Raw genomic sequence first — 26,356 nt, forward strand, 5'->3', positions numbered from 1 at the left:
GATGTCAAAATCCTACATTTTCGAATGTCTTTCCATTGATAGAAACAAAATAAATTCATTAATCATTATACATAAACAAAAACTTCAATATTCTTTTATGTTAGTTTCAACGCCTTATTCTACAACCTTATATGAATGATCTCATAAAATCATGTTTCAAATAACGACTAAAATGTTTTCCTTGTCGACTTTCGTATAGTTGCATTTGGTAGGTATATGAATGCATGTTATAACAGCTTATCTTCTACTCTGTTTTCTTTGCGGTTTATTTTTTCACATAAGTTGCTAGATTTCACTGGCAATGTGAAATTAGCTGGCAGTTCGATCACTTGGGTACAATCATTGTTTAAAAAATATTTTTTCATAAAAATGCATTGTAATATATTATCTTCTTTATTATTTTGTTGTAAACAATTAGTTTACATTATTAGAACCTTGGATATCTGAGGCAATCCCGGAAGCTATGCTTATATCAGTCAGAGAAATATCTAATGAACTGGAAGCAGAGGCAGATATAATGAAGGGGGCGTGCTCACCCTTGAAGAAACCTTCCAATCTGGAAGTGATGTAAGAAGAAATGCCAAATGGGAATACTTATCAATATTTATACTCAGCCCAGTTTCATCATAATTCTGGGTATTATTGTTTTTCAGTAATGTTCAATTTTAAATCGAACGATCAAATAACTGAAGGAATTTGAAGAATCCCACAAGAAACATGAGATTTTCATTTTATTGAAAATTCTTCAAATAAACCTTAAAATACAAATTAAAAGCGCTAAGTCATCAAAATATTTATATTATCAAGAGCTGTAGAAACTCAGTATGACTATATCTTTGAATTATTATTTTTTGAAAATAACTTTAGAATCTTCAAATACATCATCTTAAATATTACAATGAAACTTCAGTATTGGCTTACTTTACTTATCAACTTAAACATCAATTATACTACAATCTAAAGTATGTTCATTCATAAATATCCTCTTTATCACAAATATATCTAACAATATCTGCAGGTTTGAGAAGTTTTTCTGCATCAGCATCAGGAATCTCAAATCCAAATTCATCTTCCATAGCCATGATCACTTCAACATGATCTAAAGAATCAAGACCTAAGTCATTCATGAAATGAGAATCTAAAGTCAGCTGAAACGAAAAACACAATAAGTGAGGTTCAACAAAAAGACCAGGATGCCACAATGATATAACAACAAACTCATTTCAAAACAAATTTTTTAAATTATCATCATAAATATTTTCATGTATATGGATTAAAAATATCAGAAACCGAAGTAGATTATTGTGAATTCATTATTAATACAATGATACAAAATAACATTTTTGTATTCAATGAAAAAAATTAGTTGAAATTTATCTCAATTCACATCAACTAAAAGTTAACAATGCTAAATTGTTGTTGCCATATCAATGAAAGCTAAACTATACCTTTTCTGGGTTAACTTTATCGTACAATTTAAGCACCAGACAAACTCTTTGACTTATTAGATCAATAGTAAGAGGCGGTTTGGAGCTGTAAAATCGTGGCAACCTGGACCTCTAAAAAAGGAGAAATACAATTAAATTAATACCTTCTCAGCTGTGACCTTATCGTAAGAAGCGCAAACGTTCAGGACTCGCTTTTTCACTTCTTCTTCAGAAGGTTTACTCTTAATTTCTGGTGAATAAAATCGAAGTTGTATCTAGTGAAGTTAGGTTAATCAGTTATGTAATACTTCGAATGCTTATTTGAATTTAATTGAATTTGTGCATTTACCTATCATTAAAGGCTATAATTACCTGGCTAGCAGAAATTTCATTAGAAAATAATCCAGGAGTATGAATAGGACGCTTACTCAATCCAATAAGAACCGATCTGTTCGAGAATTGTCTTACTGACCTACTCATACTCAAGAGCCGCAAACCTCTAGCTAGTCCTGACATTTTTTTGTATTTCTTTAATAATTTTCCCTAAAAATATTTTCCAAATATTAAAATTTGAAATATCTCATGCACGTTTAAGACGAAAATTGTCAATTTGTCATTGACAAATTGGACAATATCCTTGCTAACCTCAATCTCATCTATGTTCTCGTCTTCTTTATTCTCAATAACTGGATTTGACGGATGGGATAACTTGCATTACTAATCATCAACTTCGATTATTGCGTATAATTGTATAAAATAAGTTTTATATTAATCAAAAAACCAGTATATGACGAATTCATCGATTTTATAAAAGACACAAGAATGTTTTTAAGATCGTATTTGAATAGTGTCAATGCTTAGAAAAAATAGATTATCCTAATCGCAGAATTATTCAGAGGCCTAGGAAATTTTGGAAGAAAATGTTTTTTAATAAACACATTGTTTAGGTTTAATTATTCTATCCAGTTCTTTTTTTGTATTAAAAATCTAGGGAAATGAAAATTATGTTGGGTCTCAAATGAAAGAATCCCTAATTTCTAAGGAAAGGTTTTGGAGGCAGATAGATGTATTGTTTGTATGAGTAATTGAATGCAAATAAAGTATTATTAATATATTGTATTAAAAAACAATTTATTTTTACCTAATACACTTAATTAATATACATAAACATTTCAAACTTAAATAAAATAAATATGTGAATTCAATAAAAAAAAAACAAGTTAATTGCAGAATAGCACTTTTAAAACAGGGATACAAATATTTCCATAGCACACTTTTTCTCTGAGATCATCAATAAGTGAAATGATTTTCAATCGGAATTCAATTATTCAACAGTTCAAACAAAATTTGCAACCAACAAATTCACAATAAACAATCAAGGACTGTCCAAATCATCTGAATGATCAAGTGTTCCTTGAGATAGGAATCTCAATAAACTATCGTTTGGCACATGTTGTAAATCCATTCTGAGAGGTGATGCTCTATTAGAATTGGAGGACAAATTGGGCTCCCTGGATGAACAAAATTCAGTTGAGGATTTCTTGTTCGACTTTGGTGTAACAAGATAATTCGCTTCTTGTTTCCTTTTTGCAGAATTGTTGTTCAAAGCCAAAAAATATAACTCTTCTTCTTCTTGTTCTTTGGTAGGTATTGAAGCTGGAAAAAATATAGAAGTTATTAGAATATTGTAATTTTCTATGATGAACTTCATTTAGAATAACTGAAAAGACCAAATGCAAATTTCTATTTTAGTGGTATTCATTCCTTAAATTTGTGTTTTTATATTATATTTGTAATCATATTTGTGAACACATATTATATCATGTTTAATTGATTTAATAATAGTAGTGGAACTACATTCAGTGATTAAAGTATTTCCAGTCCAAAAAAATTAAACATTCAACATTATTTGAAATCCTTTATAACCCTCCACACAATTAATTTGAATCTTTCTCTTTCATGGTTTCTACAAAAAAAAAAAATTTTTAATACTCACTAGATATTTTAGGAGTCATCCAAAAATACTTCTGTCTATATATCTTACAAAGACCAGGAATAGAAGAATATTTTTCATAGAGATACGAATTCTGATGAACACATTGGAGACATAACATTTGCAGGGTTTGTTCTTGTGATACAGCACAAATTAGCTTCATAGAAGATTGAGCGGCAGTAGCACATGCCATAGGATACAATTCTTTCTTTTTCAAGCCACTGAATGCAACACCTAGAACAAAATTAATCATGATAAATGGAAAATTATTTTAATGCTTTTGTAAATTATTGTAATTGTCAATCTTTAAATGAATCACTCACCAAGTGGTTTTCTATTAAGGTAATATTCTAACTTTCCAGTGCACATATCCAAATGAACACCCACTTTGGAAGATAAACCAAAACCTTCCCCATATATCCGTGTTAACTTGTCATGCTGGATTTTACCATGATAAGAATAACCCCATGTTTGATTATCTAATCCCAGCATACTACAAAACCTGAATCTGTAATTTGTAAAATTTTGAAATCCTTCCTTTGTACCTATTCCTATCATCTGTGAAAAAAATTTAAAGTAAAATACGTAATCAAAAAAATTATGTTTGATTCAAAAAGTAAACTTTTTTTATGCTACACATAGGTATTTGATTTTCTAGTTCGAGTTTTAAAAAATTTGCACTTATAATAATGGTTTCCAATGAAATTTCAAAAATATTGAAATGAGTGATATTTGAAAGGATATTATTTTAAATAGAGTAATCAACTTATTAGATGATTATGGTACAATTATTTGTTCAAAAAAATAAATTTTTCCAAGCAATAACAAAAATTCCATCAACAACATATTGCATGTTGCTGATAGATATCATTCATTAGCATCAAAATAGTAAATAAATCATAGTGTCACGGCATATAATATTGCAAAATTTCAACCCAAGTTCAGCTGATTCAGGTCAATTAGATCTTTCACAATATTGATTATATTCACTAGATAATTTGACCATCTGACTATGATGCAATATAGAACAATAATTCATTTCAAATTTTTGAGATAAATAGAGAATATGTGTAATATGCACAGAAGAAAATGGATAAAATTGAATTTTACTTACCACATCAGTCCCATATAACTTTGATATCATCTTCATTTCCCAGTAATAATGCATATTTTGTTGGAAAGGTTTGTTACCTCGCACAACGGAGGTGCCAGAACTGTAAACCGGATGAAAAGTGACAATAAAATTTTTTGGATCTAGTTGGAAATTGGTTTCACCTTCATCTTTTTCCCAAAACCACTCATATATTCGTATATCGTTGCCGCAATCACATTCAAGTTTACCGTTTAGAAACTTCGACAAACATTTTTCCGAGCAGTGAATAGATTCATTGTATGGAACAGTTCTTATTGCCATTTTATTAGAATGTTTCAACTAGTTTGTTTACAATTAAGAAGAAAAATATGAACAGAATTCAAAAAAACTAACACAACACAAATCTTTCTACTACCTTAGCTCACAGACTTATGTTATGACAATGTAGTCTATGGTTATAAAAACACAATCATAACAGACTGCAAGTGATCTATTGACTAGCTATTGACTGAACTACTACTTCTTGTTCTGTGATAAGTATTTATAATCTTTTTTGAATCACGTCAAATCTTCAAGCAAGGGCAAGGAAATGAGGATGGAGGGGACGCGAACCAGCTAAATTAAAAAGTTTATTATCAATATTGATGATAAATATTTTTCGTTATTTTATGTTAATAATATCTCAGAAAAAAGTGCTCAACACCTGAACAGTGAACTCAACTACACAATATCTTTTAAAACAAGGAACAATTCATAAATTTTTATCAAAAATAACAAAGACAAAACGAATAAAGAAAATAAATCCGGTGTCTACAAGTTAACTTGCAATTATTGTCCTATGGTTTATATTATAGACTATGTAAGTCTGGACAGACAGGAAGATCTTACAAGAAAAGAATAAATGAACACCAATAAAGGTATACAACTGATAGTTCGCTTTCAACATAGGCGAATCATTTAAAAAATTGGGACCATATTTTTAATAACAAATTCGAAAATCTCCATATCAAAAAACCCTTGGAATAAACAGGTTTAATTCCCAAATACATATATTGTTTAACGAAGAAACAGATGTACACATTATTGCATTTCTTCAAATAGTTTGGAAATCTTAACCGGTAAATTGTTCAAACTGTAAAGTTTATGATGTCCTATGCGAAATTCATATTTTCTAACTATGTGGAGTTTTTTCGTCACCTACATAAGTTTCCTTCAAGCCCTGTATTCTTATCAATCAAAAAATGTATCCTGATTAAGCCACAGTGTTGCGAAACAATTATCGCAGATAATAAAATATTTGTAGAAATTACTTTGTTTTTATTTTATTTATAAACAAAATATTATTAATATCTTATTGAAGAGTGATATTCAGTAAATTTCTCACCTTCATCCAAGGATAAATTGCCCGTTTTAGTTTTTAAAATTATTTATCTTGAACATCTTAAAAACAAAACAGAGATAATGTTATTATATTCTATGCGGTAGACCCCTTGTTCCATTTACTGATTTGTGAAAACATTTCAAAATGTAGGTTAATTAATTACAGAAAACATTTCTATATTTTCTCACCAGAAACAATTAAAATCTTCTTATTTGAATAACTATAATATGAATAATGAAACAAAAAAAGGTGATTTTCAACTTTTAATTCTGTAATACTTCGGAATATTGAAAAAACAAAATAGTTACACACTTGGGAGAATTCATATTATTATTTCATAAGTCTTTCTAAAATATATTACTTAGTTAATTTTGCAGTTGATCCAGGATGGAATGATCCTCCTATATTGGATTTCAATGCATCCCAACCTCCACCCAGAAGTAGAATTGGAAACAAAAGAGTTCCATTTCCATTAGGTTCAACATCTGTTCAAAAACCAGCATTACCTCTTAACATTGAAAAGCCTAAAAGCGATTCTTCAGAAGAATTTGTTGAAGATTTGGCAGAGGCGACTTTTATTAATTTTAAAAGCCTTCTTGATTCTGGAATCACAAATGAGGTACATGAAAAAATAAAACTCATGGAAGACATGTGGAAAATGGGTCAGTTTCCCACCAGTATGAAAAATGATTTATACAAGTTGTCAGATAGTATTGTTAAAAAAGATTATGAAACCTCTAATAAATTAAATCTTGAATTACACATGAAATATCCCAATCATTGTAAAGATTGGATTTTAGCTATACGATTTTTAATTCATGATAAGTGAATATACTGAAAGGATATTTACAGCCATATTTGGTCTTAAATCCTGGTATACTTGAGTGATGGCAAAATAAAACTAGAGAAAATTAAAACTTAAGAACAAAAGGAGTATTTTGGAGTGAGAGCATTTTGAATTATTAAGGTAAATAGTACATACAGTTCTACATAATATAGGTCCAATATTTATAGCTGTTAAGCATACATTTTTTTGTTGAACCACAAGGAGATAAGGTTTGCAGTCAAAAATTTTGCACACAGTTTTTGTGAAACTTAATGTTGTTATGAAATTATATTGAGCTTCATTGCACCAGACCATATTCAGTTTGTATACCTCTTCTACTTCCTTAAGAACATTTTTTTAAATATATGGGATTCATTATCTCCAAGTACATTGAAAAAGTTGCAGATATCAGAAGTATTTGTAGAATGGAACGAAGACTGAACACTCTACAAACTGAAAAATGTACAGCAAGGTTCATTTTCTGAAGTAAAGTCCTATTCTGTAGTTAGACATTCTGCGCTCTATATCACAGAGTATAATTTATAGGACGTTAAAGAATAATATAATATCTTGAAGTATTCAGAGATTGACGTTTGACAATTTATCCCAAATGTGATGAAAATAATTCAGCAATACTGTTCAGTTTCTCAGAAAAAAAGACTTCTGAAACATGTATCGGGTATCGAGATGTTTAATATGTGAATTACCGGCTTATAAAATGAACCTCATTGTAGCTTGCATCGCAGGAACTTCTTTTTTTCTTGGATGGTGGATACTTTTCGATTTACAAACAAACTACTCTGAATTGATGCATAGTAAAAAAATATACCATCTTCCAGGAATAGTGGGAACGATCACTCTTTTTTTCAATAACTCCATTCCAGCCAATTCTATTCATGAGTCAGCATATTATTCTAGGGGAGTTTGTGGTAAAGGAACGGCAATATTTTGTTTATTCTTAGGCCTGATGGCAGCTTTTGGGGCTGTGATTGGTGCCACTTACATCTGGATCGCAGACTTCTTGATAGGAAATGACGAATATCAATGGCCTGGATATGCTATATTCAGTCAGAATTCACTTATATTCCTGTCGAACATGCTCATGAGATTTGCAAGGAGAGTGGATACAATGTGAAGTACATAAAAAATCAGCATGATCAATTACTAAAGTTGAAATACCACTTATGTAATAAAATTCTTATTTACTATAAATTCAACTGAGATAATAAAACTACAGTTTCAATACCTTTTATTGTAAATCAACTGGCGAGTTAAACGGTAAAAGAATTCATAAAGTCTTTGAACCAGCTTTTCATTATAAGCTATTTTATAACCCAAAGAATAAGTTTATTATAATGATCAGAAGCGCCCTGTTCACTGAAGGTGTATTATATATTATATAATAATATCAATGTTCAGTTATTCACTGCATCATATACATATATTATACGTGAACTATATCCAAATACACAGCAAGATATTGACGTTAGCCTTTTAGATGTCTTGCATAATAGCCGTTTCCAGCTCCTAAAGGAATGGAAGGATATGAGGTTCTTCTAACAAAATTTTAAAAAATAATTTCTTGGAAACTCGACAAGATATAATTATGAAATTTAAGACATTGCTGAGATGAAACTGAATACAATATTTTTAACTTAAGTCCTAACTGTTATAGTTTCGGAGTTAATTAATCAATGATTTGAGATATGAAGAAATAATAAACCATAGTGACAAAGGTTTGTTGTGCTCTACTATGTGGGCTGCTTAAAACATTATTTATTTCAAAAATGATATTGACTTTAGTAGTAGTTAAACATTGATATATGTGGAAAAAATAGGAACGATATTTTTCAAGAATGACATTATTATCGTAGCAACAATAAATGTTATAATTGAAAAATGTATAACAATTACCAATAATTTTACAAGAGCGCGAGTTATCTAAACATTGCATAATTTTGTCATATTATTTTTATAAGAACGGATCTTAAAAAACTGAAAATGATCCATATACCATTATCAAGGAATAATAATTTATGTTTTACGAAAGAGATTCAGAATTGAAATCTAGGTTTTCCGTTTGAGTTATCGTTTTTGCGTCCGGACCGACATAATCAAATTTGGGGACGGATTCGTCTTCAATTATTAGAACCTTATCCTTTGAGACAATTTCTGGCTCAAATTCGAAAAATTCAAACATTGCGATAAAATGATATGAAAATTTTTGAATCGAACATTTATATTATATTCTATGGGTCATTAAGCTCGAACTACAGAATAAGCAGTATTTATTTACATTTACATAGTATTCTGTGATAAGCAGCCTCCTGAAAGACAAATTCCGCTGTACCTCGTGCGCAAGACAATTGGAGCAAATCAAATTTAAGTTCGCGGTCGTACGAAGAGAAATTCGTTATTCTACGCCTGCAAATGTCCTCCTGCAGAATATTTGATTATCTTTAGCGCGTAAATGTTATAGCGTAAAGTTCACCTTAGATTAATAATCTAATTTTCATTGTAATCTGTGGTGCTGGAAAAAACAGTCGAATGAAAAAGTTCACCTTAGATTAATAATCTAATTTTCATTGTATTCTGTGGTGCTGGAAAAAAACAGTCGAATGAAAAAGTTAAATGGCGTTGGAAATCAAAATAATGTAGTATTTCGGTTTATCGTTTCTATATCTGTTCGCGATGGATTCCGTGGGTAATTTCTTGTCCGTTGCGGATAAATTCTTAGAGGTATGTTAAGATACCATTTAGCTCTAATCCTATTACCTATTTCCAATTTTAGTCTGATGCATCTATTATCCAGTTATCAAATAGTTTCGTCCAATTAGTGGATGATACCAAACTCAAATGTGAACTTTTGGTCAATGGAAATAAAGCTGCAGATATTAAAATCATTACAGATTGTATCATTAAGTACCTCAATTGTATCATTCAATATGCAGAAGGTGGAACTGCTCAAACAAGATCAGCAACATTGCAACAGTTATGTGACAAAATTTGTGTGAGTTCATTTATGAAAGTTCATAAATATTTCTAGTTTCATTTTTATAATTTCAGACAGCTGTGGCGAAATTAGAGATTAAGCATGAATTCATTAAGAATATATCATTACAAACTTTTGAATTCCTCTTTGGACAGCCGTCATGGATAGCTAAAGAAATCCTAAGAATGTATAATACAGCTATACAGACTTCAGATAGAACTGTTAGGTCAGAAGCGATTCAGAAGAAAGGCCCCTATTATTTGTAAGAGTATATATTATTGAATTTTATTTTACAGGTATTTTTGCAAAAAACATTAATCAATATATACATCTTTAATTTTGTTCTAGAGGTAGATTAATGGATGCTCTTCCTTTTGGAGATTTTGAATTTCAGCTCATCATTGTTGAGACCCTTTTTAGAATCTGTACCAAAGAAGAACTTAATAATATGCCTAAGGTGAATTTTTTAAGTGAAGAACAAACAGAGTCATTTCACAAAATAAGTACAAGTGAATTTGATTTAACAGCAAGAAATTTTTTGAACCTTTTGAATGAGGCTGAAAAACATGTTGTTTCCCTCTTATGTAATAAAGTTACCTTTGATGATTATCAGCTCCAAGAACCGCCTGTAAGTTCAAAACAAAATGTGCATTTATATTTATTTTAGCCTCCAGTTGTAATATGGTTGATTCATTCAATAAGCCTGGGTTGTATAGTGCACTAAGAACTTTTGAAAACATGTATTATTATTTTTTCCTGAGACCATAGTACCGTTCTTTCCAACTAATCTAAAACTTCGAAGCAATCTTAGATTATTTCAACTCATCTAACTCAACTACTTTGCAAGCTAGATTAGTTAATATAAGAAAGATGAGTGGTTAGAATGAAGGTGGGGGATCTGATCTCAAACTACAGAAAACGAAAGAATGGTGACATATCATTCCTTGAGACGAGAACTAGTCTTAAGTCCAAATTTCCCATTTTGCCGATTTAGTATTCTATCTGCTCATAAAACAAGGCGAATTTCGGTCGAAAAGTATTATCTCACATGGGGGAATCCCAGAAATGGTGGGAAATTAGTGAGTTGTGAATATAATTGTTGTCGTGAATAGAAAAATGTTCCTCCTGAAAAGTTGTGATTTTGGACGTAAACTACTTCTAATCTCAAGGGACGATATATTCAGCTTAGTAAGATGATTTAGATTGGTTCGAAAGAATTGAAATTGATATTTTGAAGAAATATTTTGCGTGTGCATTTATTGCATTGTAAAACTTGTGTTTCAAAGTTCCACTAAATCCAACACAATTGAATGAACAAACCAATTCAGAGTAAATAAAAATTTCTTAAAGAATTATTTATTATTAATTTTAGGAATTGAAGTCTTTCAACGGAATGTGGGTTGATTTCAATGTAAGAGCTAATACTGTTACTCTTTTTCTTAATAATGAACCCTTCAATCAAAATATTAGATGGGAGATGATCACCCTCTTTCCGGAAAATATTTTGAAAACGGAGATTTCTTAGTGAGTGAATTGAAACTTCATTATATAATTGAATATTATACCAGTTTCAGGAAGAATTGAAAAAAAATTCATTTTATTTTAAAATTCAGATAATTAAAATTATACATGAATATTTGTGTTGAGGAAATAATTCACTCTATAATAATGTGATAATTGAATTGTGTACTAACTGAAAAAATTCTTTTATCAGTTTTGAATTCTTCAACTCCTATAATGTAAACTGAAAATTTTTGAAGGTGTTCAATTTGCTTTTTGGTGCCGAAGGAGAGAGAGAGAGAAAGTTTTATTGATTTTTCAATCAAATGGCTATCGACCGCAGTCTTCCAGCCAGTTATACACATTTTTATATTATATTGTATTGAATTATCAGAAAACATATATAAAAAAAAACTATTATTCTATTAATTTGCGTTTGAACAGTGATATGATATCAGGTGTAGAATCTGGATTGTTTTCCATTATGAATGTCGGAGGAGTGTCTATCTTGGTGAAGTCAGAGTTTTTCAGAAAATTGCAAAGTTGGGTTTTTCTTCGGTTGTTCATGTTGAAATCTCTCAATGCTTTTACAAATAAATTCTCTTCGATTAGTCTGCTAGAGTGATGCATGTATACCAGGAATATATGTTTATCAATTTTGAAGGGGACTGTGAAGTGCAGGACGTCATTCCATGGGTTGTTAAAATGTGGTGGATTGCTTTTCCAATTTGGACTATTTTTTTCAGCCAGCACCATTGTTCCTCCGCGGACGTTCTGGTCTAGTATAGTTCCATGCTTACATATTGTTCTCCAGTCCCTGTAGCCGAAAGTGTTTTTCTCATTTGTTTTGGTTTCTACAAACATTGCACAATTCATTTTGTTTTCTTCTATATAGTGACGTATCAGTTCCTTTTTATTTTTCAAGCTGTTTATATTACAATAGATTATCTTAATCATTTATAGTTCTGTGAAGTTGTGTTCTTTCTGATGGTTCAGTTTCGATTGTTCTGGGTTCCTTTTCCATATCGAACATCAGCACATATAGCCTGTTTCCCACAAAAGTTGGTATTGTGTTTATTCAATAGGTTTCCTTGAATCGTTTTTGTATAAGTATTTGTCTATCCGTATTCTTTGGCTTGTTTTTATTAAAGTATGTTTCAATGATGTAATCGTGGATTGTTATGCTTTGGTGAATCCTACTTGTGTCATTTTTGTCTTTGTCAATTTCAGAGGTTTTTTTGTTTATTGATCGAATCTTCACATTAGGTATTCCTTCTATAGGTTTGAGTGGTCTTTTTGGACACTTTATTGACCAAGGCACATGCTCCGTAGAGTTACATGCTGTACATTTTTGTGGAAGGTTTGTTTCACACTGGGTATTTATATGGTTACCTCCACATTTGCTGTACTTAATAGGTTCTTTGCAGTCTTCTGTTTTATGTGTGAATAGTGAACATTTTGTACAAGGTATTGGAATAGGGTCGGGTGGGTGACTTGGATTTGCAGTGTCATGTCTACATTTGTAATAAATTCCTTCATTTATTTATTAGCTTTTCATAAGAAGCGATATCCCCTGTGATGATTCTAATAAAAAGTGATGCTCTGTTTGTTTTCTTGGAGATAATCCATTTGCAGTATCGGTGTTTTATTTGGTTTTTGTTCAAAACCATAGCGATTTCTTGCTCTTCTATTTCTATATCCACGTGTGAGATGACAGCGGAGTAAAATTCAGTTGATCTTTTAGTAGGGTCAAATTTTTTATTTTCTGTTGTCTCAAAAAAATTCGATATTATTTTTTCATTTTTAAGGTATTCAAGTGCTCTAGTTAAGTTGTTTTTAATGTTGTCTGATTTAACTATGAATCCTTGTCTTGTTTGTAATATTATATCTGTATTATAAGGAAATATTTCAATCCATGAATTCGCAGTTTGTACTCTTGTTGTGTTGGGTAGTGTATTATTTGATGAGAAACAGGTTCTCAAATGTTTTGTGTATCGTAATTTTATTTCCAGATGTGTGTTTGTCTGTTGCTTCTTTATCAGTGTTCATGTTTTGAGGATTGTGCCGAAGGATTATTATTAGAACTACTAAACCAAAATCAATGTTTTAGTGTATTCAATGAAGAGAGGGGGAAAAAAGAAGGTGTGGCCAAATTTATATTGAAGGGACATTGCCAGTTATGTAATACCAACTCGCAACATAAATTGCTTGATTGTAGGTTACTTGCAATTCATTCATTGGATACTCAAAAATTCAGGGAATTCTTCAACCAAGAATTTCCAAAAATTCATAAAGTGAAATCAAAGGTAATATTTGGGATATAATAAATCAAACAATTCAATGCGTTTCTTTTCAGCAGACTGGAGTTTTTCATTGCAAAAGAGGTAATTATATTCAATATATTGTTATTATGAAAAAAAAAAAACAGTTTTACATAGTTTCAGAAATTAGCTGAAGTGTAATGAAGCAACCATTTTTTATTTTGTTGCGTTACTGTTTTAGGTACCCGATACTAAAATAATTTCTTTTTCAGTTTACAAACCTCTTGATATTGTTTCTATTAAAAGTAGTACTACCAACCATAGCACAACTTTTAATGTGGTAAGTGATTTGAATATATGTACTATAAAAGTAATTACTACCAAAAGTCGTCTTCAACCATTAAATAATAAGAGTTTTTTTATCATTGTAGTTAGTTATTTTTTCCTTTTATTTATTCAGTTGAACTGCTATTTCAAAAAAGTATCTGAAATTGAACCTTTTCAAATAATATACTTATGCCAGCGAATAATTCACATTTTTGGAAATGAACCCTAAAACTGAACAAAAATAATTACAACTCCTTTAGCAGGTTTTTCAAGGGATCAATATCCCAAATTCTTTTGACTAGTTGTATGGGGAATATTCAATTATTACATTAGTCTGTTTTTACAGACTATGGATACAAGTATTGCAGATAAAGAAAATAAATCAGGCGTTGGACGAAAATTGGTTAATGTTGCTGATTCAACTATAATCTCTAGCTCTTCTAAGTCCAAAACTATTTCATCTAGAAAAAGTATGAATAACACTTCATCAAACCATTCAATTCAAGGAGAAATAAATGTGAATTGGGGAGATTTGTCTGGGACAAGTGGTGAGAAGAAAAATCTGAAGAAATCTTACAATGATAAAATGAAGAGAAGAACTATTGATGAAGCCAGCTTATGCTCCAATCTTTCTATATCAGAGCATGCTGGAACTAGAAAAAATGATGAAAGAGTTGCTTCGAAAAAAATTAAACTTTCTGGCTTAGTACACGGTACAACCGAGGATGCATATGATGTTTATAGTGAAAAGTTTCTTTCAAAGTTGATGGATATAGAAGAAAATATAGATCCAATTTGCGAATATAAGGAAAACATCAATATTAACTTGGAAAGAAATAAAAGTTATTCTGAGAATCAATCAAAATTAACAAAGAAAGAAGCTGATTCAACCACCTTGGTGAGTGGATTATCTAATTGTAGTGTCTTGATGGAAGATGATGAACTTATAGCCTCTGATGTATTATCTTCTATAGAAGATCTGCAACGTGCAGAAAAAAGGAAAAATTCACACAATGATTTTGCAAAAACCAGAAAATTCAGTCAAGAGAAATTAAGTTATAAAACACTGAAAAGCCAAGATGCCTTAGCCAGTCAAGTTATTTCCAGTTCCCTTGAAAAAAGTTCATCAGGTCTTTCGGCAGATGAGAAATTAGTAAAAGGAAAAAAAGAAATACAGAATACAATTAAAAAAAAATCAAAAGAACAAGTAGAAGATGAAATAAAGAGAACTGAAATTCTCGAAAAAACAAAAAAAAGAACCTCCTTAGGAATCAAATTAACTCCAGATTTATTCGATGTACCAAGCCAAGAATTGTTTAATGAAGGCAATGAAAACCACAATAAAGATAATGCTTATCGAACAAATAAGAAGAAACATGTGCTATCAAATAAGTTTAAGTTGAAGATACCAGATGTATTATTGATTGATCCAATTCGTGACAGTGCTTCAGATGAATTTGATATTTTGAAGTTTGGAAGACCAAAAAATTCACCAGAGAATTCTATTATTGGGGACCCTTATGAAATACCTGAGCCTGATTTGATAGAAATTCCGAAAGATAAAATTCACGAAATTCTTAATACTGAAACTGAAATTTTCGAGACTGCCAGAACACATTTGGCTAGTGAAGAAGTGGCACATATCCAGGCAATTGAAAGTCAATTCGAATTATTCCAAGATATATCTCAAGAAAATGAATATTTCAAAAACAGTTCTGAAGAGCATTCTCAGGAAAAAAATTTCCATTTGAACAAAGAGTATAAAACTAAGATCAAGATTTTATCTAATATTCAAATTCATTCCCCAATAATCAAAAGTCAATGTAAAACTTTCTCACAGAAAAGTCAGGTGAGAAAATAACTTTTGGTTCAACTTTTATGATGTTACGAAAAGGATTAGGCAGCAGCCTAATGGGAAAATTGTCACTGGTTAATTTTTTTGAATTGAAAAATTCCATGGACCCAACTCAATCCTACGACTAATTTTGAGATACAGGGTGTTGAAATTGGAAAATGGCATTTCTTTAAAGTAACATATCTCTTAGGAAAACATCTTGAATGAAACACTTTTGCGTGACAAATATAGCTTACCGGTGACAATTTTTCTATTCCATTACTACCTGGTCCTTTTGAATTGCAGTTTAGACATAACTCAAATATCAGTATTTTTTTATACATATTTAACCCTGTAGTTAATATGCATATTTTTTTTCTTTTATTCAAGTACCCATGAATATGCCATTCATTCATGTTTGGGTATGGTTTTATTTGATTCGTTTGGTCTTTATTTTATGGAAATTCATTTTATATATAAAAAAAAATTATAATGATTCGATTTCCATAATATTTTAGAATAAACTTGCTCATTCTTGATTGATTGAAACTATTGTATACATTGATATTCATCTTAATTTTTTTTAGATACACAGTACTTTTAAATTGTCTGTAATGTTTTTTCTGATGCGATTTGTAATGAAATCATATTTGAACACTAATTCAATAATGAACAGATTTCTATTTTGGGCAATATGAAAATCAATTTGCGAATTATTTTATGTAGTTATATTCATTGAAATAAAAGACAAAGTCTACATTTTATTTAAATGCAGGAAGGGAAGAAACTCGTACCAGAAATGGAAATATCCACCAAAGGAGTAGCAGCCTCAGCCCCTCCTCAATGTTCTGATTCACTGGTTTGTGTCGAATCCCCAAAGCTTGAAAGTGAAGACAAGAAGTTGATTAAAAATATTCAAGAATCGGAAAAAAATGATATGGTTGTGTCAAGTCAAGAAAACTCAATAGTTAATGAAGCTGATATTCTTATCAAACCTCAAAATGTTTTTGAAACCGATCCTAAATCTGCAGATGACTCTATTCTCCAAGATGATTCTTGTAAATTTTTCTCACAAGATCTTCAATACTCAGAAACACAAAAAAGTGATTCGCAAAGTTCTCATCACTATGAGATAAAAACATCACAGGAAAATCTTGATGATCATCTAGAATCCAACAATAATTTAGAGGAAAAATTAAAAGATGAATCGTCTCAGAATAACAACAGAAATGAACATCAATCTTCTTCAATACCTAGTAATAATGAAATAAAAATAATAGAAAAAAATATGGATATTGTAGGAGAACCAATGAATAATGAAAGGATGTCCCAGAAAATTGAAGAATCTGATTCAATTTTTCAAGCTTTAAAGAATTCAGAAGAAGCAGATTTGTCATACACAAAAGATGAATCGTTAAAGAATAGCAACAAAAATGGAGATCAATCTTCTTCAATAACTAGTAATAATGAAATGAAAATAATAACGAAAAATATACATAATGTAGAACCAATGAGTAATGAAATAATTGAAGAATCTGATTCAATTTTCCAAGCCTTAAAGAATTCAAAAGAAGCAGATTTATCACATACAAATAAAGAGGAAATTAAAAGAAAAATTGAAAAAAAATACAAGAAAAAAATTATCGAAAAATACCAGAAAGGCAATTCTCTCAATGAAGAATCTAGGGAACAAAAACTTGCAACAGCAGACCAATCTGGTCAGAGCTTGAAGTCGAATGAAAAATGTAGTGACAATGCTGATACTGGGACACTTATTCTTAAAAAGAAAAGTAAAAAAAGATTGTTACCTAATCCTACCTGTCGAAATACTTCAAAGGTCAAAAAACCTAAAATACAAGACAAAAATCTCACACCAATAATAAAACATACAAAATTAAAGGTTGAACAGAAAGTTTCAACGAATACAATTGGAAAAATTGAAAGTTCAATGGCAACTTTAGAGAAGAATGAAGATGATATACCATTAATTAAATTACAGAAAATTTTAAAAAACACTAAGGCTACTGAGATGAAAAAGCAAGAAGTTGAAAACGAATTGCCAATTTCAAAACTTCTAAAAAATAAAATGATAAAGAACAGTGCAGTTGAGTCTCTGGAACTCAATGAAAGCAAAAATGAGGTGAATAAAAGTCAAAATAGTGGAGGAATCAAGCATAACAATCAAAATGTTGAATATGTCGATGGGGAAATTGTAAATATTTGTAGTCAGGGTGTGGCCAAAATAGAAACAAACATTTGTGATATAAAAATTTCATCCAATAGAAATAATGAAAAAGTTCAACTAGAAATGACTCCATTCTCGAAAACTAATGAAAAACAAGACGAGATGAAAATAAATAAGAAAAGACAATACAAGAATTCTACGATAGAATTGAAGAAATTGCCCAGTAATGAAATAGTTGCTGAAAAAGTACAGATAAATGATCATGTTAAATGTAAAGTACCAATTTCTCCACCTCTTCAAGCAAATGAAAACGAGAATTCCTCAAAAATTTTAAAACTTTACAAAAAGGGCTCTCAAAACGAGTTAAGTAAAACAAATATTGTAATTCAAGAAAAACAACCCAGCCAAAACGAAAAAAAAGAGAATTTTCTTCAATATACTACTAAAGAAAATATTCAAGGTATGGATAATCTCTATAATAACAATTATAAGAATGAGAACATTTTGTCTGATAAGAAAAAAAATGAAATACTTCTAAAAAAGTCTTTGAGTATTGAAATGTACATGAAAACAAAACACCAAGGGAGCCTTTCTAAAAACCAGAGTGATGCGGACAAAATTAACATGAGCATTGGAAAAAATGATGAAATAGAGAACACCACTTGCATTCGTGAAGAAAAGTGCCTAATCAATGGAAAAGACTACTACAGGCAAAATTCACGAAATGAAATAGTCTTGAATGAAAATGATAAACAACAGAGTGCCAATACAAATAAAGACTTGAAAGAATTAAAGATACAGGAAAATGAACTCCTTGAAGACGAAAGTCATACTGGTAAAAAGAAAACTGACAAGGAAGTCGAAAAACTAGATGATGAATTGGAAAAGTCAATGTGTTTGTTATTTGGCGTAGAAGCAGAAAAACCTATTTCAAAGAAAAATTGTCCTTTTGAAGTTCCCACAGAAAAAGAAAAATGCATAAATAACAGTACAAATTCGATTATAACAAGCAGTGTAGGAATGCTTAAGAGAGGAAGAAGGCTTTTTGATCATGAGAATGAAGAAGAGAATTTCATGAATTTCACCAAGGTCGAAAAGAAAATTAATAATATTAAAAAAAAGGGAGCAAAAACAGAGACGATTCAAATGAATACTCCAAAAAAAGAAGTGAAACATATAAATACCCCAAAAAAAGAAGTGAAACGTTTGAAATCTCCAAAAAGAAAAGTACCCAATAAAACTTCTGCAGAGTGGGAAGAGAATAAAAACAAAAGTAGAAGTACTCATCCAAAAAGATATAGTGAAATACCAAAGCACAATAGGAAGGAGAGATTAGATGCATTTTATGATAGAGTTATAGGAAGGCTTGGAAAACCAAGTACTTCCTCAAGAACCTCATATTCCGTTATTCCAAAATTTGATAATCAGGCTAAATACGATTTAGATTTTTCCCTGTTCAAAGAGAGTTTTCACACAAACAGAAAAACGCCAGAAACCAAATCTAAAGTTTTTCGAAATGAAAATGCAAATGATGAACAAATCATCCATGAAAGTGGAAACGGTCCCGATACTCGTAGTTCAAAGGATAGAAGTGATATGAAGAATCAAATCATCCATGAAAATGAAAGCGGTCCCGCTACTCGTAGTTCAAAGAATAGAAGTGATATGAAGAATCAAATCATCCATGAAAATGAAAGCGGTCCCGCTACTCGTAGTTCAAAGAATAGAAGTGATACGATGAATCAAATTGAAAATGATGATGAGTAAGTACTTATAATTCGATACCAATTGTTGAAAGTTAAGACATGAGTTAGAAAGACTATTATTCATAGTATAGAGTAGAATTGGCCAATGAAACATATTAAAATACGTTATTATAAATATTGTTGTCCTGATACCAGCAATGAGATATTTATTGTTGAGGGGTCATCAATGAATTAAAGTTTAGAAAACACATCGTATTGCCTTCAAAATAGACCAATGAATAATACACTCCCCAATTCTTTTCATATTTTTTATCAAACAAAAACGATTGTTTCAAAGTAGTAGTAATTCAGATTGTGAAAAGTCAGTGCTTGGCAAATTAAATTTCTCTTGAAATATTAAATTTGAGGCATGTTCTTTGTTCAATATTTTCATCCGTTATAAAACTTGTAAAATACTTTTAAGCAACTGACAAAATCGAGAACTAAGTGCAAACTAACTAATATGACTCTCAAACTTCGTGTCAATTGTGTGCAGACTAGAATCAAAATTGGACTATGTGCTTTTTAATTAAACAAATCACATTACTAACCTAATATATTGATTTTTTTCAGAGAAATAAGGGTATTCATGAGAAGTCTTGGAACAATTTGCCAAAAAATTGCCAAAGGGAATTTTAAAAGACCTTCACTCTCTACTCAGAATAATCTGTTGGCTATAGCAGATTTACTGTGCGAACTTTAATTATTATTATTTATATAAGAAATGATAACAGGAAAAAATAAGATTACCTATATTGCATATTTACCCATAAAAGTTGTTTTGTTCAATGTTTCATTATTAAATGTTCTATTTTGAAAGTTTTCATTACTAAAGTTCAAATAACAGGGTTTCTATGGAATCAGGCAACCAATTTGGACTAAGCCGTTTATTTATTTAAACTTTATCAAGGCAAGATCATTTAGTCGAATAAAGGTGAATGTTTTGGGTATAGAGAATAATGAGAATTTTTATTATTTCTTGCATCACATGCTATTGGCAAACTTTTAAAATATCCCAAAAATAAACTTAAATCTATTTATTATAGGAGGGGGTGTATTTTGTAGTTTAAAGGTTCTTCACTTTGAATTTGAAGAAGTAATGAAACATACATAAAAGATGGAAAAAATATTCTATAGGCTGGTTTCCTCAATTTGTGACTCTTTTTGTAGATAAGGGATATCCACATTTATATAAAAATCATCTTGAATGAATATATGAAAACAGACATAATAATTATATCACATCTATGATGCGAACCTATACATTATATATTATAATGATATAGTTTTCACTGGGTTCTATTTAAAATTCAATTATGATATAATTGGGGTGTTTTGAATTCTTCAAAAATGCTTTTCGAGGACAAAGGTTGATCAAAAACAACTTGGGCAGCTGTGTCAATATTTTACATAACCTTAATTCAAAAAATTATGAATACGAAGAAATGTAAAATAATATTTTAGAATTGTCTCCTATCATGCTCCCTTATTTATTTAAAAAAAAATGTATCATCAGTTGATAAAAATCATATCCTTTGTTATTAGCAAGAGAAAGATAACTAACTTTTATTAGGGCATACGCAAGATATTAAAACGCTTCCTCAATTTAGATTTAGTGCTTAATTCATTTCATTTCCTTCACATTTCTTACGTTATTGCTGTGACATTTCGGCATCCTCAAAATATTTTTCTAGAAATGAATCCTTGTATTTTAGCGCAACCACCTGAAGATGAAGTTGGTGATGGCAGATGGCAAAGCATGGTAAGCTCATATTTATTTTGATATGGAAATTTACTCTTGAATTTACCTAATAGTGAAAATATTGGTGACAATTATATTGTAACTGCAGTCGGATTACTTTGATATTCTCAAAGAATTAGTGAAAAATGTTTTTTACTACATACACTACTCATCAAAAACAAAGATCAAAGTATCGCAGAAGTTTAGCGCTCTCTTATTCATACGTATGATACATTGATATTTAATGGACAATAAGAACAATGACATAATTTATTTAGCTCTTTAATAATATATCCATTATGTATTCATATGATGTCTTCTATCCCGACACTCAGGAGATATTCTATTACAAATGTGAATTAATTCAATTATTCTAAATAGAGAATATGATGTATCAAACTCCGACTAATAGTTTTGCTGTTACGAAAATTCCAAGATTTAAATAGCTGCTCACATTTTAGTATTCGAATGTCGTGAAACATCCGATCTATTATATATTATGAAAAACTTATTATATATTAATACAATTGAGTACGTAATTCATGCATGATATAACTTATTGAAGTCAATATTCTAATATTAACTAATATAAATTTCACGAACAGCACAACAGATACCTAAATGAAGCTCAAAATTCGGAGCCAGAGGTTCTCTTTATAGGAGATTCAATCGTTCAACAGCTACAGTTCTCCACCATATGGGCAGAAAAATTCATTTCTCTGCACTGCTGTAATTTTGGTATTGGAGGTGACAGGTAAAATTTTAGAGTAACATGCTGCATAACTTTATTTTTCGGGGCTTATATAAACTGACCAAGATGCTCATATTTTATTATCAAGTCGGTTCTTAAATGATAAATTGTATACTTTTATTAACTAGATTTTTTTCCACCTCGCGGAATCGACCTTTAAAAACTTTTGATGTTTCAGTAGTTAAATAGTTGCTACTTGAACAGTAGTTGATTCAATGCAGTTGCAACCACAATTCTTTCCGCTTCAACTTTAGGATTACCGTAATAAGAGATCCATTTAATCTGAACAATTCTGTTACTTTATCAGAATAGAATTGTAATGATATTTCTATGATTGGCATTGTAATTGCCCCAACAAACTACCACGACTACTCACCCTTTAACAAGAACTAGTAACATATTCAGTGTTGGCAAAATAATATCATTAAATATTCCTATTAATTTTTTGTCAAGAAGTTCGAATAGATGTGAGTCACTGTTACTGAAAATATATCAGTATATGAGCTTTTTCATTAAGTAAACTGTCTCTGAAATATGTAATTGAATTCTATCCATATTTTCTTCATTTACAGGGTGGAGAACGTGCTCTGGAGGATACAGAATGGTGAATTAGATTTTCATTCCAAATTAAAAGCTATTGTTTTATTTGTCGGAACTAATAATACTGACTGTACTCCTCATGAGGTTTTTGAAGGAATTCTTGAAATCATCAAAAATATAAAGCAAAAATCAGGAAACATTGCCATTATTCTACCGGTAGGTAAAAAATTTATTGGTAGTTATAATAAAAATCAATAATTTACAATAATTCATCAAGTAAATAAGTAAAAAAGAGAAAGTTTCAAATTTGTCTTATATCAAGCGAAACCCCCTTCAAGAATATTAATGTAATTAGTTGATCAGTAGATCTTTAATCTATTTACAATCTCCATAACCACTCAAAAACCATTGTGACCATCCAAAAGAAGTGAATTGAAAAGTATTTTCTCTTCAAATTCTGGGGGTGAATAATTCATAAAACGACACTTGAGAATGATCTATGTTTCAAGATTTATGGAAGAGCTCAATGATCTAATAATTAGTAGATAGCACATAAAAGCAGATGAATCGACTCTCATACATCAAAACATTGGTTTAATATATTGAACCAATCGATTATTGAATCCTTTTAGATCATGTGATTTGACATCCATTATGATTGAAATCAAACATCTTTATTCTATTTGTCTTGGTCACATAACCCAGGTCTTAAACTTTTTCTCTCTAATGTTGGAGTCAATGCTCTACACGGCACAACCACTTAAGGGCTCATCTATTTATTATTATATCATTGTAAGAGTTATTCCACATCTGCATTTTAGAAAATTATAATGAAATCCTATTTTCCAATGGATACTTCTGGGTTAATTTGATTTCTTCTTACATTATAAACACTTAATAATAAACAATATAATATGTATAGATATTGTTGATGTAAAATTACGTCTGACAGAAACTCATGTAGGGTAATTGAGGAGACAATTATATAGAAATAATATTTACTTTGATTACTTTGATCAAAAAAGTACTAATGATCAATCAAAAACACTCCCAATAACATTTTTCTTATTCTCAAAATAATGATCGAAAACAGTGTGCACCATAGATGTCATATCTAAAGCAGTCATGCTCCTTCCAAATTTGGAAAAAGCTACTTTATTACATTCTCTCACAAGCTTGCAACCCCCGAAGGAAGCTAAAAGAGCTCTCTCATCATGTGATTCTTCACTTTCTATCGGAATATCTTTTTGCATAGACCAACACAAAAAGGTGGCCACTGCACCTGCTAACAAATCCCCTTGGCCTCCAGATCTTCTACCTGATCCTGAACCAGTTACTTTTGTCTCAATTGCCTTATCGAAAATTATATCTTCTGGCCCTTTTACAACAATTGTCAAGTTCGAACACAACTCAAAAAGTCTTGCTGAGTTAGTCCTATATTTTTCGGTTTCTGAATTACCTACCAATCTGGAAAATTCAACTATATTTGGTGTTAAAATTAATTTATTTGGATAGTCTTTTATCAAGTCAATATTATTTGAAATCAGGAATAATCCATCTGCATCTATAACCAGTGGTTTTCTCAACTTCTTGCATAAACTGATCACCTGCTTTATAACGTTGAAAGTAGATTCGTCTCTTCCTAAACCTGGACCAATCAATATAACATGGAGTCTTTCCAACCAAGGTTCTATTTTAGTTGCTGCTTGGCTATGGTCAAGATATGGAAGCACAATCAGCTCCGGACTGTATGTTTTTATAACTGTAGCTGCTTCTTTCATGCAAAACACATACACTAGATCTGCTCCAACTTTCAGCGAAGTTATGGCAGCATAGTAAGGAGCTCCAGTATATTCGAGACTTCCTCCAAATACTCCTATTCTTCCAGCTTCTCCCTTGTGTTTATCTTGAGATAGAGAAGGGGGCAACTGTTTACATTTTGCTAGGAGGTAGTCTTCTTTGAGAAACTTCGGTTGTGTGGACATTCTTTTAGAAACTAAATATTTCAAGGAGAAAATATTAATTATGCACTTGCTTGATTTTTTCATAAAATGCATAACAATAAGGAAATATATAGTATCTTATTATCATGACGATAATTCGAAAACAAGGTTAGGTGTTTTGTTTTGACTTTGGACTGACATGGTAAAAGGTAAACATCTCTGAGGTAAACATGGTGAATACAATAGTCAACTTAAATCATGACCTATTTGCTGCTTTCTCGGACTGAAAAATCGATTAATTTAAAGTACAAAGCTTTTTAATATACCTATACGATACGAAAATGAGTACAACAAAACTTTTAAAACAGTTTGATAAGTTATAACTTTTCTAATTTCAATTTAAATGCAAAACAACAACCTATATACATAATATATATTAGAATATTGGTATTTTATATCTGAGACAGCATGTAATATACAGGGTGTTTCCTAAACATGCGGCAAAAATTCAGGGGGTTGTTCCTTGGACTATTCTAAGAATATTTTGTCCTTTGATGATTTTTGAAAAACCTATTTGTTTCGAAGATATAGGGGAAACAAAATTTCAGATAATAACATTTTATTATGAAAAATTACATGAAAATTCAACTCAACCTACAAAAACTGTTGAAAATGACCACCTCTAGCCAGCATACAAGCATCCAATATTCTCCTCATTGACTGCCGAACCCTTCAAAAACACCAGGATCATTTCTTATTAAGTTACACCCAGCAATGATCCGATTTCGCAAGTCTTCCACATTTTCTACTGGAGTGGTATAAACTAATGATTTTGATTTTAGATGGCCTCATAGGAAATAATCTAAGGGGTTTAGTAATTGGAATGTTGTTAAACAAATTTAAAAATAAATTGTACCTACTTAGTAAACACAGTGCGGTACGCATTTTTATTTAAACTATTATTAATTTTAAAAATATGAAAAATGTTGTTCGCCCTGTATCTTCGAAACAAAGAGGTTTTTCAAAAATCATCCAAGGACAAAACATGCTTAAAATAGTCCAAGGAACAACCCCCTGAATTTTTGCCGCATGTTTAGGAAACACCCTGTATATTGTAAAGTTCATCTAGTTTATACGTACATTACATGATGATATCAAAGATTATATTATCGTTATTTATTTTTTATTGTAAGTTTTTGATTAAATGGTTTGGTTTGATTCGTTATCAAACTGTGTGATATTTAAACTTATTTACAGACTCTTCTTCCTAGAGGGCAGTATCCAAACCCGTATAGAGAAAGAAATGATCAAGTTAATACCTTTCTTTTGGACAAATTCTGCAATCCCGATAATGCTGATATGCTAACACCTAATGTGCATGTTGTAAAAATACATGACAATATTGTCCAAAATGATAAAACAATACCACATTTCATATTACATGATTATTTACACCTGACAAATTCAGCTTACTGGAAAATTTTTGGACCTGTGTACGATAAATTATGTGAAGTATTGAAAAAATAATTTTTGCTAACATGAAAGTATTTCCATTTGTATTTTTTTTATGATTTTCAACAATTGCAGCTGTATCAAAAAATGTTTTATAAGATATATATCAATAAAGAGATGCCATTCATCTATTGAATTTCTAAAGACAATAAAAGAAATATGTGTTATTTATAATGTTTCTTCAACAAATAAGAATTTCAATATGTTGATCAAATGTAAATATGTTTTAATTTCCTATATTTTACCTTTGGTCTGTTTGGCGTATTGGGTTCTTGAAAACATTTTAAATTTATCAAGAAAAGATG

General features: G+C 30.3%; 5 protein-coding genes and 1 long non-coding RNA gene across 12 annotated transcripts; 3 read left to right on the forward strand and 3 right to left on the reverse strand.

Annotated features, from left to right (window-relative positions):
* The first annotated feature begins 70 nt into the window (after positions 1–70).
* On the forward strand, positions 71–687 carry LOC123683455. Its single transcript, XR_006747982.1, has 2 exons — positions 71–208; positions 419–687. It is a non-coding gene; the product is annotated as an uncharacterized LOC123683455 (long non-coding RNA).
* A 218-nt stretch (positions 688–905) lies between these two features.
* LOC123683454 (acyl carrier protein, mitochondrial) lies at positions 906–2,066 on the reverse strand. The gene is made up of 4 exons (XM_045622518.1): positions 1,800–2,066; positions 1,592–1,702; positions 1,449–1,559; positions 906–1,148 (listed from the first exon to the last, which is right to left on the reverse strand). Exons 1-4 carry the CDS (start codon positions 1,941–1,943, stop codon positions 969–971), a joined length of 546 nt encoding a protein of 181 aa, XP_045478474.1. The 5' UTR covers positions 1,944–2,066; the 3' UTR covers positions 906–968.
* A 457-nt stretch (positions 2,067–2,523) lies between these two features.
* On the reverse strand, positions 2,524–5,037 carry LOC123683450 (SPRY domain-containing SOCS box protein 3). 2 transcript variants are annotated; one of them, XM_045622511.1, is made up of 5 exons: positions 4,696–4,833; positions 4,535–4,634; positions 3,744–3,978; positions 3,424–3,654; positions 2,524–3,083 (listed from the first exon to the last, which is right to left on the reverse strand). In XM_045622511.1, the coding sequence occupies exons 2-5, from the start codon at positions 4,586–4,588 to the stop codon at positions 2,803–2,805; spliced, it is 801 nt and encodes a 266-aa protein (XP_045478467.1). In that variant the 5' UTR covers positions 4,589–4,634; positions 4,696–4,833; the 3' UTR covers positions 2,524–2,802. The 2 variants fall into 2 exon arrangements, with proteins under 2 accessions (XP_045478467.1, XP_045478466.1); XM_045622510.1 differs by having other exon boundaries at positions 4,535–5,037.
* A 1,381-nt stretch (positions 5,038–6,418) lies between these two features.
* On the forward strand, positions 6,419–20,383 carry LOC123683443. 4 transcript variants are annotated; one of them, XM_045622492.1, is made up of 12 exons: positions 9,040–9,459; positions 9,512–9,730; positions 9,787–9,974; positions 10,061–10,340; positions 11,085–11,236; positions 13,323–13,518; positions 13,569–13,596; positions 13,746–13,813; positions 14,147–15,649; positions 16,410–18,135; positions 18,166–19,582; positions 20,138–20,383. In XM_045622492.1, the coding sequence occupies exons 1-12, from the start codon at positions 9,412–9,414 to the stop codon at positions 20,265–20,267; spliced, it is 5,955 nt and encodes a 1,984-aa protein (XP_045478448.1). In that variant the 5' UTR covers positions 9,040–9,411; the 3' UTR covers positions 20,268–20,383. The 4 variants fall into 4 exon arrangements, with proteins under 4 accessions (XP_045478449.1, XP_045478448.1, XP_045478446.1 ...); XM_045622493.1 differs by lacking the exon at positions 9,040–9,459 and adding an exon at positions 6,419–6,861 and having other exon boundaries at positions 16,410–19,582; XM_045622490.1 differs by having other exon boundaries at positions 9,042–9,459; positions 16,410–19,582.
* Positions 20,384–20,479: 96 nt separating this feature from the next.
* Positions 20,480–26,178, forward strand: LOC123683453 (platelet-activating factor acetylhydrolase IB subunit beta homolog). Of its 3 annotated transcripts, none has more exons than XM_045622517.1 (5): positions 20,480–20,498; positions 21,280–21,326; positions 21,911–22,059; positions 22,629–22,812; positions 25,797–26,178. In XM_045622517.1, the coding sequence occupies exons 2-5, from the start codon at positions 21,324–21,326 to the stop codon at positions 26,064–26,066; spliced, it is 606 nt and encodes a 201-aa protein (XP_045478473.1). In that variant the 5' UTR covers positions 20,480–20,498; positions 21,280–21,323; the 3' UTR covers positions 26,067–26,178. The 3 variants fall into 3 exon arrangements, with proteins under 3 accessions (XP_045478473.1, XP_045478472.1, XP_045478471.1); XM_045622516.1 differs by lacking the exon at positions 20,480–20,498 and adding an exon at positions 20,923–21,011; XM_045622515.1 differs by lacking the exon at positions 20,480–20,498 and having other exon boundaries at positions 21,018–21,326.
* LOC123683451 (ATP-dependent (S)-NAD(P)H-hydrate dehydratase) lies at positions 23,582–24,744 on the reverse strand. The gene has a single exon (XM_045622512.1). The coding sequence runs from the start codon at positions 24,651–24,653 to the stop codon at positions 23,631–23,633; it is 1,023 nt and encodes a 340-aa protein (XP_045478468.1). The 5' UTR covers positions 24,654–24,744; the 3' UTR covers positions 23,582–23,630.
* Positions 26,179–26,356: the final 178 nt, after the last annotated feature.

This window comes from Harmonia axyridis, chromosome 6 (genome assembly GCF_914767665.1).
Source record: "Harmonia axyridis chromosome 6, icHarAxyr1.1, whole genome shotgun sequence".
In the NCBI taxonomy this organism is placed as follows: Eukaryota; Metazoa; Arthropoda; class Insecta; order Coleoptera; family Coccinellidae; genus Harmonia; species Harmonia axyridis.